This window comes from Aspergillus piperis (genome assembly GCF_003184755.1).
Source record: "Aspergillus piperis CBS 112811 unplaced genomic scaffold BO85scaffold_14, whole genome shotgun sequence".
Taxonomy (NCBI): domain Eukaryota; kingdom Fungi; phylum Ascomycota; class Eurotiomycetes; order Eurotiales; family Aspergillaceae; genus Aspergillus; species Aspergillus piperis.
The window spans coordinates 98,735-115,843 of record NW_020291604.1 but is presented as its reverse complement, the minus strand read 5'-3'; the positions used below and the strand labels follow the sequence as shown (position 1 = coordinate 115,843).

The 17,109-nt window shown below is 50.9% G+C and overlaps 6 protein-coding genes across 6 annotated transcripts; all 6 read left to right on the top strand.

The window, feature by feature from the left end:
* Positions 1 to 110: 110 nt before the first annotated feature.
* On the top strand, positions 111 to 2,149 carry BO85DRAFT_470086 (ubiquitin domain-containing protein DSK2). The gene is made up of 2 exons (XM_025662366.1): positions 111 to 859; positions 932 to 2,149. Exons 1-2 carry the CDS (start codon positions 395 to 397, stop codon positions 1,868 to 1,870), a joined length of 1,404 nt encoding a protein of 467 aa, XP_025513654.1. The 5' UTR covers positions 111 to 394; the 3' UTR covers positions 1,871 to 2,149.
* Positions 2,150 to 3,307: 1,158 nt separating this feature from the next.
* On the top strand, positions 3,308 to 8,260 carry BO85DRAFT_375630 (transmembrane 9 family protein; the record flags this gene model as incomplete). Its single annotated transcript, XM_025656181.1, has 5 exons — positions 3,308 to 3,392; positions 3,460 to 4,799; positions 4,846 to 5,519; positions 7,803 to 7,807; positions 8,169 to 8,260. The coding sequence occupies 5 exons, from the start codon at positions 3,308 to 3,310 to the stop codon at positions 8,258 to 8,260; spliced, it is 2,196 nt and encodes a 731-aa protein (XP_025513653.1).
* Positions 8,261 to 9,401: 1,141 nt separating this feature from the next.
* On the top strand, positions 9,402 to 11,208 carry BO85DRAFT_375818 (putative choline sulfatase; the record flags this gene model as incomplete). Its single annotated transcript, XM_025656190.1, has 2 exons — positions 9,402 to 9,812; positions 9,871 to 11,208. 2 exons carry the CDS (start codon positions 9,402 to 9,404, stop codon positions 11,206 to 11,208), a joined length of 1,749 nt encoding a protein of 582 aa, XP_025513652.1.
* A 386-nt stretch (positions 11,209 to 11,594) lies between these two features.
* Positions 11,595 to 13,071, top strand: BO85DRAFT_450995 (nitrilase). The gene is made up of 2 exons (XM_025660495.1): positions 11,595 to 12,082; positions 12,151 to 13,071. Exons 1-2 carry the CDS (start codon positions 11,675 to 11,677, stop codon positions 12,955 to 12,957), a joined length of 1,215 nt encoding a protein of 404 aa, XP_025513651.1. The 5' UTR covers positions 11,595 to 11,674; the 3' UTR covers positions 12,958 to 13,071.
* Positions 13,072 to 13,296: 225 nt separating this feature from the next.
* BO85DRAFT_400795 (MOSC domain-containing protein) lies at positions 13,297 to 14,165 on the top strand (the record flags this gene model as incomplete). Its single annotated transcript, XM_025657136.1, has 1 exon — positions 13,297 to 14,165. A coding segment is annotated over one exon (563 nt), but the record flags the coding sequence as incomplete, so codon positions are not given.
* Positions 14,166 to 14,241: 76 nt separating this feature from the next.
* On the top strand, positions 14,242 to 16,225 carry BO85DRAFT_424420 (catalase; the record flags this gene model as incomplete). The annotated part of the gene is made up of 10 exons (XM_025658043.1): positions 14,242 to 14,303; positions 14,359 to 14,382; positions 14,441 to 14,651; positions 14,718 to 14,810; positions 14,872 to 14,879; positions 14,925 to 15,048; positions 15,099 to 15,386; positions 15,454 to 15,538; positions 15,595 to 16,023; positions 16,082 to 16,225. The coding sequence occupies 10 exons, from the start codon at positions 14,242 to 14,244 to the stop codon at positions 16,168 to 16,170; spliced, it is 1,413 nt and encodes a 470-aa protein (XP_025513649.1). The 3' UTR covers positions 16,171 to 16,225.
* Between the last annotated feature and the right edge of the window lie 884 nt (positions 16,226 to 17,109).

Genomic DNA, 17,109 nt, shown 5'->3' with positions numbered 1-17,109 from the left:
GGAAATACCGTTTGGGCGGTACAAGCGTGCTTGGAAGGCGGACGATGCGATTCTGCCCGCTTCTACCTCGCCGGTTACGCTATCATCCGCTAACTCAGCACTGAGGCAACCCCATACCTAGTCAACCTAGTTAACTAGTTAACTGGCCGACGCTGCCTTGCTCTCCCTGCAAGAGGACAACTTCCCCAGTCCATTGTGCATATCTACCCGTCTACCTACTTCCCTTCTTTTACACCACTATCTCCTCTCCCCCATCCTTTTTTCCCCACGACGTTCCTACTTTGATCGACTCTCCTCCGACACCTTTATTGTGTGACGTGATCTGTCTCTTTAGGCTGACTGTCTCCGGACACCCCTCGATCCCCTCCAACCCGTCGCAACCCCAATACAAACCATGGCTGATGATACCGCCGCCGCCGAGGATGCGCAAATCACTTTCAACGTGAAGTCGTCCAATGATGCCAAATACACTCTCACTTTGCCATCATCCACCTCCGTCTCTGATCTGAAGGAGAAGTTATCGTCATCGGAATATGCTGATACCCCGGCTGAGCGCCAGCGTCTGATCTACTCGGGCAGAGTCCTCAAAGATAATGAGACCCTGGCAACGTACAAAATTAAGGACGGACACACTATTCACCTGGTGAAGAGTGCGCCCAGCAATGTGCGCCCTGGCGGTGCTGCGTCGACGACATCAACATCCGCACCAGCTGGCGCTGCTCCCACGCCTGCGGCTGCTGGCGTTCCTACTAATCTCGCTGCCGGTACGGGCAATAACCCGCTCGCGGGGTTAACGGGGGCCAGGTATGCCGGCTTTGCGCAACTGCCAGGTGCGGGAATGTTTGGACCTGATGGCGGGGTAAGTCGTTTGCCTGATCTTGTCCTGACAGACTTCTTGTGCCATAACAGACCACTAATACACTGTTTCTAGATGGGCCCTCCTCCTGACACGGAATCCATGCTTAACATGCTCGAAAACCCCCAATTTCAATCTACGATCAACGAAGCTCTGCAAAACCCCGCCATGATTGACATGATGATCCAGCAGAACCCCATGCTGCGCGAAATGGGTCCCGGCGTGCGGCAGATGATGCAGAGCCCGGAGTTTCGCCGCATGCTCACCGACCCCAACTCGATACGTCAGATGGTACAGATGCAGAGAGCTATGGGTGGCGGGGGCCTGGGTGGAGGAAGCGCATTTCCCGCTCCCGGGGTGACCAACACAACACCCGAGGAAAACAGAGACGCTCAGAACAACACCGGTACTATGCCCACTCCTGGAGCCGCGTTCAACCCTTTTATGCCTGCCGGACTTGGTGCTGGAAATCCTTTTGCGGCGCTTTTTGGAGGCAATCCCATGATGGGTACCCCTGCTGCAGGAGCGACGCCGTCGGGCGCCTCCCCTACCGCTGGCGGAACTCAACAGGAAGGTACCGAGAGAGCCGCTGGGGGTGACAACGCTACGGGACAAGGACAGAATCAGCAGGGCTTCCAGAATCCGTTCAACATGTTCATGAACCCAGCGCTCTTTGGTGGCCAGGGTGGTCAGGCGGGTGCGAACCCTTTCAACCCGCAACAGAATCCTTTCCTCCGGGACCCAGCCTTGCTGCAACAATGGATGCAGAACCTGGGTGCTGCGCCGGGAGAAGGCGGCGCGGCTGGCACCAATCCTCTGGCGGCACTCTTCGGTGGTGGATTTGGCAGCCCCCCTCCGCAGGATAACCGGCCCCCTGAGGAACGGTATGCGGAGCAGCTTCGTCAACTGAATGATATGGGATTCTTCGAGTTTGAGAGAAATATCGAGGCTCTCCGTCGAGCAGGAGGCAGCGTGCAAGGGGCAGTGGAGTATCTTCTGAGCCACCCTTCTTAATCACGTCTTCATTCCGACCGCGATGACTTGCATTATTGTTTTTCATTCTTCGAGTTTCCCCAGTTGATCTATATCCCTTATTGACGATGCATTTCTGCTTACGTGTCAATGCGGGATGACCCTTTTTTATGTAGCAAATATTTTCACAGCCTAGTTGCACGGCGTTACATTAGCAGGAATTATGACAATTTACAATCGCAAGCGGAAAGGTGAAATGTGAACTAAGACTGAGCGTAGTAGTAATAACATTCAAGCATATAAACCTCTCCAGAGGCCCAGAACCTTTTCCTTTTCAATAGATATGGCCATTCCCCTTATCTTATCTGTTCTCGGTGTTGTCAGTCATCTTCTTTATATTCCTGATCAAATCCATCATCCGAGATGTTTTTCTCTCCTCAGATATCTTCCTATCTTTTCATCTAGGTATAGTGACCGATAGAAGTTCACTTGCTGTTAACCCGACACCCTAACTGATGGACATACTGCCGGACAATACCACCTAGTATTTCCTTCTACGGGGAGAAGTCCTCTCTGATATAATACTTAGTTCGTAAACTTACTACAAGCTTGATACAATTATAAACTCTTTTAAGTCTACAATACGCTGATCGTACCTCTCAGTGGTTGTCGAAGTCCTCGATTCGATTGCCAACAGTGAAGACCAACCGTATGTGACGTGGGTGGTGCAGCTCCGGCAGATTCGCGCAATTTTAGGTTAGTTTTAAAGCCTTGAGTAAAGCGTAGCTTGCAGATAGATAGGCACCTTTAACTCATTAGCATCTACCATAAAGTGTCCTGACCATGGGAATAGAAAAAGGAGGCCGGCCTGGAACTGGTTGCGGAATGGCGCTAAACCCCTTGAGGAGGGCGAGGCTTCCGTGCTCTTCTTCACTTCCGAAACAAAGCATCGAGAAACGAACCCCGTCTTCTTCTCCTTCTTCCCCTCTCTTCCTGTTTCATCTCTTCCCTATCCTCCATCCTCCTCTCTCAGTACTCGCGGGTCTAGTTCACTTCATCTGGCATTCAATGCCGTTTCCACTCGTTCGCTCGGCCTGAGTTGTCCTTTTGCTGTCTTCCTCCACCCACCCGCATCTTGAACCGCTGGATCTCCGTTCAATACCTGCTCGTCGGGCTGCATCACCCATCCCCGTTTGCCAACTAGCCTGTCCCTTTCCTTCAGTCTTTCGGATATGTTCGTCTTTTGAGCTCTGGCCTGCAATTACATTTCGTACATACTGCTTTTAATACCCCAAACTATACGAGTTGAGCTCTGAGAAAGAAGATCGGGCGGTCAGTTGTGAAAGTTATTGATCTGCATCTGGGATTGTCGGATCCGCCACGTACGAATCAGCTGCCCGCGATCGTGGGTGCATTGCGCAACAGCATCACCCACCGCTTCGGACACCGTGGGCTGAATCCTTCTTCCGCCATCCGATCATGGCGTTGTCTCAATTTTGGCGTCCCCGTCAGTGGACGCTATGGCTTCTCTTTGTGTCTTATGCCTATGCGTTCTACGTTCCTGGTAGGTGGTCTACGCCGCGACGATGCCCGTAGGACTCTTGATGCTTACGCATGAATGCTACTGCCAGGCTACTCGGTCAAGCGCTACAATGACGATGAGCATATTCCCCTCCTTGTGAATAAGATCTTCTCCGACAACACACAACTCCAGTATGCCTACTTTGATCTGCCTTTCGTCTGTCCCCCTAGCGGAAGATCGCATGGTGGCTCCCCCTTCGGTTCTGGACAAAGCGTGTCTCTGAATCTGGGAGAGATCCTTCGCGGCGATCGCATCATGACCTCGGATTTCGAACTTCAGATGGGCAAAAACGTCGAATGCCAAGCGCTCTGCACACAGGAGGTCGGGCGCAAGGATGTCAAATGGGGTCGTCAACTCATCCACGAAGGTTATGTAGCGGAATGGATTGCCGACAATCTGCCTGGAGCGACAAGCTTTGTGACCGTTGACCGTAGTCGCAAATATTATGCTACTGGCTTTAAGCTGGGATTCCAGGAGTTTTCGCCCATCGACGGCAAGCCGCGTTACTACATCAACAACCACTTTACCATTGTCATCCGCTGGCGGTCGGCACCCGAGGGCGGAAAGGTTATTGTTGGATTCGAGATCTACCCGAAGAGCATTCGCGCCGCTGATCATCTGGAGGGCGGCTGCCCCCAACATGTCCACGAGACCCACGAGGGATTGGAGCTGTACATCCCCCCGGATACTTCCAAGCTGCGCGAAATGTACCCTGGATCATCGTACATTCCCGAGGAGGATGGCGACATTGACGACGGTGCCACCTTGAAGATCCCCTACACCTACTCTGTCTACTTCAAGGAAGAAAATGGAGTCGACTGGTGGAACCGGTGGGACTTGTACTTCAGCAACCAGGATGAGGGCTCTACGACGCATTGGCTTGCTATTCTCAACTCGTTGACCATCGCTGGTGTTCTTGGGGTTGCCGTGTATGTTATCTGGAGTCGCACGGTTCAAGGAGACATCAAGGGCCGTGGAGATGGAGCCATGGAGGATGGAAAACTCAAGGTCCGGAAAGCCAAGCCCGAGAGAAAGGGCGATGGACTTTTGGAGCAAGGGGCAGATGTCGAACGGGATGCGGATGTTTCATCCGATGACGAGGGTCTCGAAGATGTGAGCGGATGGAAACTCCTTCATGGTGATGTCTTCCGTGTGCCCCAGTACAGTGGACTGCTTGCACCCCTTGTCGGCTCCGGTATGCAGCTGCTCTTTATGGTGTCGGGACTTTTGCTACTCAGCTGCCTGGGTGTTTTGAACCCGAGTTTCCGTGGCGGTTTCGTCAGCGTTGGTATGGGTCTGTTCGTCTTCGCTGGTCTCTTCTCGGGTTACTTTTCGGGAAGGCTTTACAAGACCTTCGGCGGTACATATTGGCGCAAGAACACTCTCATAGTAAGTCGTCCATATGGTGCGATAGGACTCTGGCTGACCAATTCAGACTGCGTTATTCTTCCCTGGACTCGCTTTCTGCCTCATCTTCATTCTCAACCTCTTCGTGTGGGCGCAGGCCTCTAGCACTGCCATTCCTTTCGGCACGCTGGTGAGTCTTCTGGCTCTCTGGCTGCTCATCCAAGTGCCGTTGGTGTATGCGGGCAGCTGGTACGGATACGTGCGCACCGCGCCCTGGGAACACCCGACCAAGACGACCTCCATTGCGCGTCAAATCCCGCCACAACCATGGTATTTGCACAGCATCAGCGGGACTCTCTTGACCGGCCTGGGTCCATTCGCGGTGCTATTCATTGAGCTTCTGTTTGTCTTCAAGAACCTGTGGCAGGACAAGAGCGGGTACTACTACGTGTTTGGCTTTTTGAGCGCCGTGTCGTCGATCCTGATGGTAACGGTCAGCGAAGTAACAATCATCGCAACCTACAGCCAACTCTGCGCGGAGAATTACCACTGGTGGTGGCAGAGCTTCCTCACGGGTAGCAGCAGCGCATTCTGGGTGTTTGGCTACTGCGTGTGGTACTTCATTTTCCACCTCCACATCACTGGCTTCGTATCGAGTCTGCTGTTCTTCAGCTACAGCTTCCTGGCGTGCGCCGTGTATGGTCTGCTGACGGGCACGGTTGGATTCCTGACGGCGTACATGTTCATCCGGCGGATCTACAGGTGAGTCAATGCTTTGTTGCATGTTGCACGTAGGCCGATGCTAACCGAAGCAGTTCCGTCAAAGTTGATTGATCGACTCAAATCAATGGCCGCAGCAGACAAATCCATGGCGCCTCGACCGGATTCTAGTCACGTGGTGTCATCTACCAGCACTGTCCTACATGAGATTGGTCCGCCATATCCAACCGCCGGCAATCCCATCCTTTCTTTGACAGGAAAAATATGTGAATGTCGCGGGCCTTTGGCAGTTGTGGCCTGTGGCCCTGCTGTGTTGTTATATATAAGAAGAGTTACATCTGTCATTAGCGAAATCATAGCCGTTGACTTGTTTCCATTGACATCCAAGTGGCAAACTCAGCCAGCCTCAAAATGTAGACCGTCCAAGTCTCTCCGACCATTAGATAAGTAAAACCAAACCCCAAATTTAACCCGCCAAGCCCATTTCCGCAAGGGACGCTGGGCACATGACTGCGCGCATCCAGAGAATATTCGCCAAGCGGTCCCCGACCAGTCCCATCTTTGGGGACGCTACTGCCACACCAGTCTTTGCTCATGCCACACCCTACCTCAGTAGACATACCATGTTCCTAAAGAATAAGGCTTACTTTCAGTACAGCCAGAACCATGACTACTTTCTTGACATAGAGGTATTAACCTACTGCCTCAGGCGCCAGCAACCTAAAGCGATAAACAGTAAAGATTCTACCTGCACTAGAATACGGCTTTACCTTGTATTGTGAGCATGCTCTACCTTCTAAGATAAACAGCAGGGTATGGCCTAAGCGGAAACTGGCTGGTGTGGAGGAAAGCCTAGCAGGTTGTGGCAGTAAGACACCTCCCCATCTTTGAGAACCACCAAGACCACCAACATGGGCGGATGTGCACGCCAAGCCAAGCAGGTGGAATTCCAATTCCAACTTATGTGCAACAAGCGCAGCAAACAGCAAGAGTGGAAAACTGTACCAGCAGTGGATTGAGATCGGTTCGATACATGCAACTTACTCTTCTACCACCCCCCCTCAATGGAAAATCTTAATACTTTCCTGATTGACCTCACTGCGTGGGATGTTGTGGTACATGCATACATCATCCATCATCCAGCGAGATTCAAATTTTAGGCAGAAGTCAGGTATTCACTACTTACTTACTACTATGCTAATGATCATCTCGAAATAAGATTCTACATGAATCTTAGTACGTAGTTATTTAGTTGGTTAGTTAGAAGTGATCATTCGACCCATGGACCCCCCGAAATGCGGGGAAGCTTAGTCCTATTAGTACAATTAGTTAGTATATGGTAATACTAATAGTATCCCATACTATGATTCTTAACTACTAGCTAAGTTTAATATTTATACCTGAAATGGAATAACTATCCCTTAGCGGCAGTTTATGATCACGCAGCTAGTATTTTAGTCTAACGTAAGTGAATTGCTTAAAAATAGATAGTTTCATTTAGTTACTAAACCTCCAAAGTAGTGTGTTCTAGAATGGTGACGACCGGTGGGATGATCATCTTCTAGATTGTATACGTAACTTTGTTAGGATTTTCCACGCGGAATGGACCGGGGGGGGGGGCGGGAGGGCCGATGATGCTATCGTCCCGGAATATTTGGTGATGTGACGGATAGATAGTTACATGGACACTAGTAGGTATGCTCGTTCCGACGGCATGTCCGAAGTTTAAGTTATCTATCTATCTATCTATCTGTTTCTATCTATTCCATGTATCTTTACTTGTTTGTTATTGTTATTTGTGTGTATGTTGGTTGTATGTGGGATGTAAATTATGATGTGATGTGGGTAGGACACGGGGGTTGGCGTTGTGTAAGGGCTGGCTTGACTTGTTCTGTGTGACTGATTAATTGATTGATTGGATTTACTTCCAACTGTTGTGTGGGATGAAGTATACTGGTAGGTAGTCATGGGACATTGAATTAGAATTTCTGGCTCTATTCACAAAGTCTACTAGTATTTAGTATGTGTCCTTGTACATTTGTGGTTCTTTCAAGCCTTGGTAAAGGTGGGAAAGAAGTGAGGATCCGTGGATCGGGGGAATTATGGGCAGGTGATTTCTTTTTCTTTTTTTTGTTCCCCTTCCCTTCCCTTCTTTTTATTCCTTTTGCTATTGTAGGTGACTTTTCCCAGCCTGGTTTCTTTCCCGTCGTTGTCCAAACCATCTGGGAATAATGAATGGTTCCGGCGAAGAATTCTGGAATCGGGTTGGGTAAGTGGCAAGGGGAAGGATTGAATTGTGGTTGGTGGTTGGATTGCTGGAGAAAGACTCCGTGGAAGTTACTTGTCTTAGTAATGAGATTCTACTTATTAGGAAATAGTCTATCACTGAAGGTGAGGTAGACTTGCACAGGAAACCATTCAGTAGAAGTGGTCGTATAATCTGGGGATGGGATAAAGTCAGATTGCCTTGCTGTATGACATGTACTGTATCGGGGATGTTTGTATCTGGTATCAATCAGTACATAAAACAGTTTACATTAGTATGAGGACAGATCGCATGTCGGGGCTGGGCTGGCTGTAGTGAAACCTCGCCTGTTCTTTGGAAATCACCCCAATGTATCGCGTGCTCAATCCCACACCCAATCAAACATTGTGGCGACGCTGCTGACGCATGTCCCCGTTAGTCAGCAGTCTCAGACCCCTGTCGGATCCGGCCGGGGGTGGAAACAGCGCGACCAATCAGCAATAAACCTATTGCCAAGGGGCCAAGAGTGGGTGATTGAAAAAGGACTAGTGTGCAGCGGGATGCTCGGCTAGCAGACCGGGGAAGGGAAGATGGTTTATTTCGAAAAATGAAGCGAAGCAGCGGTGTCAGCGGATTGTCTATCTTCAGACAAAACAGGCAGGAGGGAGATTCAAGGAATGTGGAGAGGGTGGTAGATGAATAGTAACAGGTATATACTCGGCTAAGATAAAAGACCATTGATTAGACTAAAGTACCAGTTTTACTAGTGTCGCCATCGGAGAACCGCGCCACCGCGATTGGCTCGCGTGGCAACGCCTCGAGGAATCCGTTGCCTATCAGAGGGATTGGCGGTGGCCCCTTTTCTGGCCTGTGATTGGGGAGCCCCGGGCGGTTATCAGGCGGTTCTGCCGATCTCCACTCTGGTTCTTTGAAAATATGCCGGGGGCAGCAGCAGAAAGCAGCAGAAAGATAATGCTAACGGAACTACCATAGTAGACTAGTCTAGTCGTAGAAAAGATACCATGCAGCAAACTTAGCCAAGACTTTCAAAATAAGAAAGTCACATTTTTCGGGACTTTGTTATGTATCTGTTCCAGGAGATAGATACAGATAGATACATACACAACAACCAACACCCCCAGATACAATTAATTAATCATTTCTTCTATTCGGCTCTCCTGAAGATCCTCCTCCCGTGGCTGTGAGATCACCCTCCCTGCGTCACCAACCATGGAACCTTCCGCAATCACACCATCGTCCCCGCTGATGGTTCCATTGTTGCGGTGACATGGAGATCTGGTGCGACACGCCCCGGTAGCGCGGCTGTCGCCCTTTTCCCTCCCGGTTTTCATTGCCCATCCATGGATGCTTTGGTTGGTTGGTCAATTTTTTGCTCGTCTACTGTCTTCCGTCTCCACCAGTCCTTCGCTCCGCCTGACTTACTTATATCCTTCTCTGGCCCGGTTGTCTCTCTTTGTCGTCCGCTCCCTTTTCTCTATTGACACTCCTCTCTCTCACATACTCCTCCGTCATTTCCTTCCTTTTTAAACCTTCCCGTCACACTTTCCGACATCATTGTCTTCCTTGGTGTCGACGTCACGCGTCTCCCCCTTTTGACTTCACTTCTATCCTGATTCAGTGCATCACTCCCCGGACAGAGAGTGTCCTCCATCATCATCATGGCTGAGAAGAAGCCTAACATCCTCTACATCATGGCCGACCAGATGGCGGCCCCCTTGTTGGCCTTCCACGACAAGGATTCCCCCATCAAGACCCCCAACTTGAACAAGTTGGCGCAGGAAGGTGTCGTTTTTGACTCCGCCTACTGCAACTCGCCGCTCTGCGCGCCCTCGCGCTTCGTCATGGTGACCGGTCAATTGCCCTCCAAGATCGGTGCCTACGACAACGCTTCCGATCTGCCTGCAGACACCCCCACCTACGCTCACTATCTGCGCCGTGAAGGCTATCATACCGCTTTGGCCGGTAAAATGCACTTTTGCGGTCCGGATCAGCTGCACGGATACGAGCAGCGCCTGACCAGCGACATCTATCCTGGCGATTACGGCTGGTCAGTGAATTGGGATGAGCCGGTAAGTTTATTCACCCCGCCATCCGGCTTGGGGAATGGCGAAATGCTGACCGAAATAGGAAATCCGTCCCGACTGGTACCACAACATGTCTTCCGTCATGGAGGCGGGTCCCGTGGTGCGCACTAACCAGCTGGACTTTGATGAGGAGGTCATCTACAAGTCGACCCAGTACCTCTATGATCATGTGCGTCAGCGCAACGACCAGCCGTTCTGTCTGACCGTGTCCATGACTCATCCCCACGACCCTTATGCCATGACTAAGGAATTCTGGGATCTGTATGAGGACGTCGACATCCCGCTGCCTAAGCAGGCGGCTATCCCGCAGGACCAGCAGGATCCGCACTCGCAGCGTGTGCTCAAGTGCATTGACCTCTGGGGCAAGGAGATGCCCGAGGAGCGTATCAAGGCGGCCCGCCGCGCTTACTACGCTGCCTGCACGTACGTCGACACCAACGTGGGCAAGCTGCTCAAGGTGCTTGATGACTGCGGAGTCCGCGACGACACCATCATCGTGTTCACTGGCGACCACGGCGACATGCTAGGTGAGCGCGGTCTCTGGTACAAGATGGTCTGGTACGAGAACTCGTCGCGTGTGCCGTTCATTGTGAACGCGCCCAAGCGATTCGCACCCAAGCGGGTCAAGGAGAACGTCTCGACCATGGACCTGCTGCCGACGTTCGCAGAGATGGTGGGGGCACCGCTGGTGCGCGAGCTGCCGCTGGACGGCGTGTCGCTGATGCCCTACCTGACCGGCGAGGACGGCGTCAAGACCAACACGGTGCTGGGTGAGTACATGGCAGAAGGTACACAGTCGCCAACGGTGATGATCCGGCGCGGGCGCTACAAGTTCGTGTACTCGTTGATTGACCCACCCATGTTGTTCGACTTGGAGGCCGACCCACAAGAGCGGGTCAACTTGGTGGCGGGGCTGACGGAGAAGCCGTCGTTTGAGGCTCCCAAGCCCGTGCCTGTCACACAGTTGAACCCTGCGCCGCTGCCCACGCCAGGCGATTCGCCTCGGGGTTCACCGATGCAGCGTGCGTCGTTCCCATTCCCCACACCCCCGCGCACCCCTAGCCCGGGCAAGTCGGCGTATGCCCTCCCGGAGAGCCGTGAGCCGGCCAAGCTGCTGGCGTACTTTACCGAGGAGGTGCACGCGCGGTGGGATCTGGAGAAGATCCGCGACGACGTGTTGCGGTCGCAGCGCCGCCGACGCCTCGTGTACTCAGCCCTGATCCAGGGCACTCCATCGATCTGGGACTACGAGCCGCGAGTGGACCCTAGTGCGCAATACGTGCGCAACCAGGGCAAGGGCGCGCTGGACGATGTGGAAATGATCTCTCGGTGGCCGCGGGTGTTGCAGCAGGCTGCGACCGCAAAGGGGATGAACGTTTAACTGATCTTTTCCTGTTTATACGCTTTGCTTAAGTTGTGATGGAACGGGTTGTTTGGGTATTAAAATTGGAGTCATAGCGAGGCGCATGGGCTTGCATTGCAGCTATTTCTTGCGTCTAGCGTTGAGCTTATGTATTATAAGACATTGAATCAATGTATGTACGCAATACCGGAAGATTGATTTATTCCTACACCCTTGTCATCTGTAGCGGTCGAGTAATTAGTATATGGTATCAATCCAGCAGTCACTGAGAAAGCTTCATATCCAAATGACGTGTTGTCAGGGGCCGTTTGATGCCAAAACAAAGAGTGCACTACGTCACATGTAACCATGGGTCTAACTTTGTAACTTCTCCGCACTCCAACCTCGTCATCTCACCCCCACCACTCAAACAACATCATCATGATCATCCTGATCCTTCTCATAATAGTCATAATCATTATCTAGTATAATCGGATTAGTTACTATGTCCCCCAGAAAACTCACCCTCGCCATCGCCCACCCAACCATAACATCCACCTCCCCATCCCAAATCACCCAGCTCGCGCACTCCGCATCGTCCAAGGGCGCTCATCTCCTCGTCATCCCGTCTTACGCGACACCAGCTGCAGCAACAGCAAGAAATAAGAGTCCAAGGGATCAATATCTGAAGCTATTCAATTGCGCTCACGACCTATCCGACCCGGGAAGTAATCCCGAATGCCACGCCGAGAAGAAATCCAAAGCTAGAGAGATCCTGGAGCATCTCGCTCAGGAAACCAAACTGTTCCTGATCGTGGGGTTACTGGAGCGCGCGTGTGGGAATCTGTATCATACTGTGGTGTATATCCATCCTGCGGATGGGTTGGTGGAGAAGAGGAGGTGTTTTGCGCTGGTTTGTACCTCTTATCTTTCTGTATGATGATGGACGGGTATGCTAATAATTTGGTGGTGATGATATAGACCGGCGCAGCAAAGACATACCTCTCTTCCGGACAACCGCATACATCTCCGATCACTATCAATTGCAAAAGTGGGCTCGAGGTGAAGATAGGGGTCGGCTTATGCGAGGAGAATTACCATCCGCTTATTCGGCAGGAACTCTATACAGCTGGTATTCAAGTCTACATCTCCCTCGGCGGTGTCTCCTATCTCGATGGCGGTGACAGCGATGGTGGCGATGAAACTGGCTTATGGGAGAGTTTACTGCGCACGGTAGCTGTCGAAGGAAGAGTATTCGTTCTAGGAAGTTACACTACTTCTCAGCCTGCGCATCAACATCAACTTGCCTCTCCTACCCGGATTCCCAGCTGGCAGTTCTCACCAGGCGCGAAGAAACGGTCCCTGTCTATTACAGCTGAAGGGCCACATGAGATTGTCTGGCCGGAGGTTCGGCATGCCGATGGTGGTGGTGCAGCTGCTGCTATGGGACCACGGAGGTCTGTGACGGCGGAGGGACCGCATGAGATTGTGTGGCCAGGACAATCAGACGCCGATATGGGTGTGAATGTGGATGGGGAAATGAGTCCGGGGAGAGTGGAGCAGAGACATGTTCATGTTGGTGGTAGTGGTAGTGGTAGTGGTAGTGGAAGGGAAGGGCCGTCGGGAGAAAGTGGGTGTGGAGGGGCAGCGTGGATAGTGGGTCCGTTTGGAGAGATTCTGGCGGGTTCGAGGGGAGGAGTAACGTTGGATGATGATGGGTTGTTGGTGAGGGAGGTGGATTTGGAGGATTGTATCCGAGGGAGATGGGATCGGGATTTGGCGGGGTAGACCTATTGAAGTGCCGTTCTATATGGAAATATTGTGCACATTGTGAATATTGTGAACTTTAGGCAAGCTAAATACTATTTCTAAGTAGTCGAGATCGACCTACCCGAGAAAGAACCAACCATATCAACACAGTACTAACCAGTTAAGCTTCCGTCAAGCAGAGACTAATCATCTGATGATGATGATCCCTGTCGCTGAGCTGGCAGGAGGGGTAACCCCACCATCATTCTATTAGTATCACCCCAGACTATATCCCACTTCATCAAACTCCTAACCATCCATTCTACACTAATCATAACAAACAATCCACTCTGTATACAAACCATCCCATCCACACCACAATGTCTACAACCACCACTACTACATCCACAACAACCCTAACAGGAACAACCACCCTCCCCCGCGTCCTCTCCGTCTCCAAATCCCCCACCCACACCATCTCCAAAACCCCAGTACCATCAATAACTCTCCTCCCCAACCACGGCGTCAGCGGCGACTGCCACGCAGGCAAAACCACCCAGCACACCACCGGCAGCACTACAGCCAGCAACCTCCGCCAAATCCACCTCCTCCCCATCGAATCCCTCCGTCACATCTCCTCCACCTCCTTCAAGGGCACCAAGCCCCTCACTCCGGGTGGGATCGGCGAAAACGTGACGACGGAGGGCATCGAGTTGGGGAATCTACCCCCTGGTACGGAGATACACTTTGGGAATCAGGATGATGGGGCAGTGGTGGTAATTACGAGTGTGAGAGAGCCTGGACCGGGATTGGATCGAGTGAGACCTGGGTTGAGGGAGGCGTTTCGGGGGGTCAGGAAGGGCTGGTGGGGGGTTTTGGGGGTGGTTGTGAAAGGTGGAGAGGTTAGGGGGGGCATGGGGGTTAGGGTTGTGGTGAAGTGAGCAGTTTTCTACGGTTTAACGGTTGCAATTTATTTGGATGAGTAAAGAGTGTGTCTTATTTGATGATGGTGGTGGTAAGGTTTGATAAGCATTGGGTAGTGTAGTGTGCTGTGATGTAATTGACTTTTTGGGGGTCAGGGTATAAGTATAAACATGATTCCTTGGAGGGAAAATTAAGTGTTTTGTAGTGGATAATTGCAACTTGTCGGTTCTGTCATCAATTGCTTTTACTAGGATTATGGATCAACGCTACTATACCCTCGCCGAAGGTATGTCCTTATAAATTTACATATAGTAAAAAGATACTAATAATCCAGGCTGCCCCTACGCCAGCAACGCCAGTTCGGTGCAGTTGCGCAGCGGCAATGGCGGCCTGCTTCTAATGCAGGATACCCAGCTCATTGAGACTCTCTCTCACTTTGCTCGCGAGCGGATCCCAGAGCGGTAATTTCACTACCTCCATCACCATCATTACATGTACTGATAGCTTGTTCAACAGCGTAGTCCACGCCAAAGCAGCCGGGTACATTTCCTCCCCCTCTATCTCCCCAACAACAACAGCAACCCTACTAACAGCACAGCGCTTACGGCGAATTCACCTGCACCCACGACTGCTCCGACATCACCTCCGCCAGCTTCCTCAGCGAAATCGGCAAAACCACCGAGTTACTCCTGCGCGTCTCGACCGTTGGTCCGGAGGCTGGATCAGCCGATACCCTGCGTGATGTGCATGGCTGGGCGATGAAGCTTTATACGGATGAGGGGAATTTGGATTGGGTGTTCAATAATACGGTAATACCTTTCCTCCATGGGAAGATGTGAAAGTGAGGGTATAATAAGCTAATGTGTTGGTTATAGCCCGTCTTTTTCATTCGAGATCCGCTCAAGTTCCCGTCGCTGAATCGGTCTCATAAGCGGAATCCGCAGTCTCATTTGCCGGACCCGAATATGGTATTTTTTTCTTCTTCTATGAGTCGTCGTGTTGGGTCAGGTGCTAACTTGTCATTGATAGTTTTGGGAGTACGTTTACTGCTACATAGGAGTGACTATCTACTGACTGGCTAGCTTCCACGCCGGAAACCCAGAAGGCTTCCACCAGCTTCTCCATCTCTTCAGTGATCGAGGCACCCCTGCGTCGTTGAGACATATAAATGCCTACAGTGGACATACCTACAAATTCACCCTCAAGGTATTACCCCTGTTTCACAGATATATGGTTACTCATTGACTCTGCATCAGGATGGCTCCTTCAAATACGTCAAATTCCATATCAAGACCACCCAAGGCATCAAGAACCTTACCAAAGAAGAGTCTGTCCGCATGGCCGGAGAAAATCCCGACTTTCTCATCCAGGATCTCTTTGAGGCCATCGAGCGGAAAGACTATCCGACCTGGAATGTTTACGTGCAGGTTATGTCCCCGGAGCAGGCTGAAAACTACCGATGGAATATTTTCGATATGACCAAGGTGTGGCCGCATAGTGATTTTCCGCTGCGGCAGATTGGGACGATGAAGTTGAGTCGGAATGTATGTCATCTCCACTATTTACCAGGTTACAGATAGGTCCATGCTGATGGTAATGGTGGTTGATCAGCCCCGGAACTACTTCACCGACATTGAACAAGCCGCCTTCTCTCCATCGAATATGGTTCCTGGTGTTGCTCCATCCGCCGATCCTAGTAAGCCTACACGATCTGCTCCTCAGTCCAGTCCAAAACTAATATATATGGTATAGTGCTCCAAGCGCGCATGTTCTCCTACCCCGACGCAGCACGCTACCGCGTCGGCACCAACTACCAACAACTTCCCACCAACGCGGCCAAAACCCAAGTGTACTGTCCCTACCAGCGCGACGGACAAATGAATTTCTCCGACAACTACGGCGCTGATCCCAACTACGTCGGGTCATCTCTGAAGCCCATTAAATTCTACCAAGATGTGAAAGGACAAGCACCGCAGGCTGTTAGCACCCTCACAGAGCATGAGAAGTGGGTGGGCCAGGTGAGTAACTTTCAGTATGGGCTGTATGAGGATGATTTCGTGCAAGCGAGGGGGCTGTGGAAGGTGATCGGAAAGGAGGAGGGCCATCAGGAACGGTTCTTTGGGAATGTGGCGGTGCATTTGGGACAGGTTTGGAGTGATAAGTTGAGAGGGAGGGTGTATGGTGAGTTTATCCCTTGATTTCTTTGGTTTGTTTTAGGTGATGGTGCTGATGAATGTAGAGCTGTTTTCAAAGGTGGATCCGGGGTTAGGCGAAGGGGTGAAGAAGGCTACGGAGGAGGTGGTGAGGAAGAGGGAGAGCAGAAAATAGATAGGTAGATGTGCTGTACTTTGTGTAGCTAGGGGTATAAAAGTGTTGATTATAGTGTTGTTTTAGGATAGTCAAGAATGCATGCCAGCTGTCATTGCTTAGTACTTTCGGAGAAAAAATGTCAAGGAGCATTCTTGTGCATGGCAGTGGCCAATCCAACCATCGGGAGGAATTTGCTGCATATGGGCTGTGACGGGGCAGTTTCAATACGCTTTCTCAGATTGTATAGTAAGTTTATCACATGCTGTACAGGTCTCTTTCGTCTTCATTTATCTTATTATAATTTATAACAGTACTTACAGACTTGCAAATTATACTATTTAAACATATAAGAAACATCACGATATACACCAAATTACAATTAAATAAATATACACAATACAGAAACCCTTATCTACTCCCCCCCTTCATAACATCCACACTACTCTGATCAACAAGACACCCGGATGCATCGGAACATAACCCCCTCCCCCCAAACCCAATTCCGGATCTAGACCGCGCATTCACCAATCACGTCCATTCCAATGCCACTTACCAACCTCATTTAACAAGTCTACCATACTAACTGCGAAGCACTAACGTCCAAGATCCACCCTAATGATAACGTTACCCACTCCACAGTCCACACCAGCTAGCTAGCTACCCCAGCCCTACAACCTCCCTCCCTATATCCCTCCACTATGAAACAAGTATACCACAAGTCCCTACACCATCCACCGCAAAACAAGAAATATCCCCAATCTGACTCAACCCAGTCAGATATCCCGTTTCCCCGCTCAACCCGACAGGTCCGGCGATTCCTCGGGTGTAAACATACAACAGGGATAAATACTAGTATACTATAGTTAGTTAGTTGGTCTGTGGTAGTGGTAGTCATGAAGTCACCCGTTCCAACATTCCACCAACTCACTAAACCAACCAGGTAATTAATATACATGC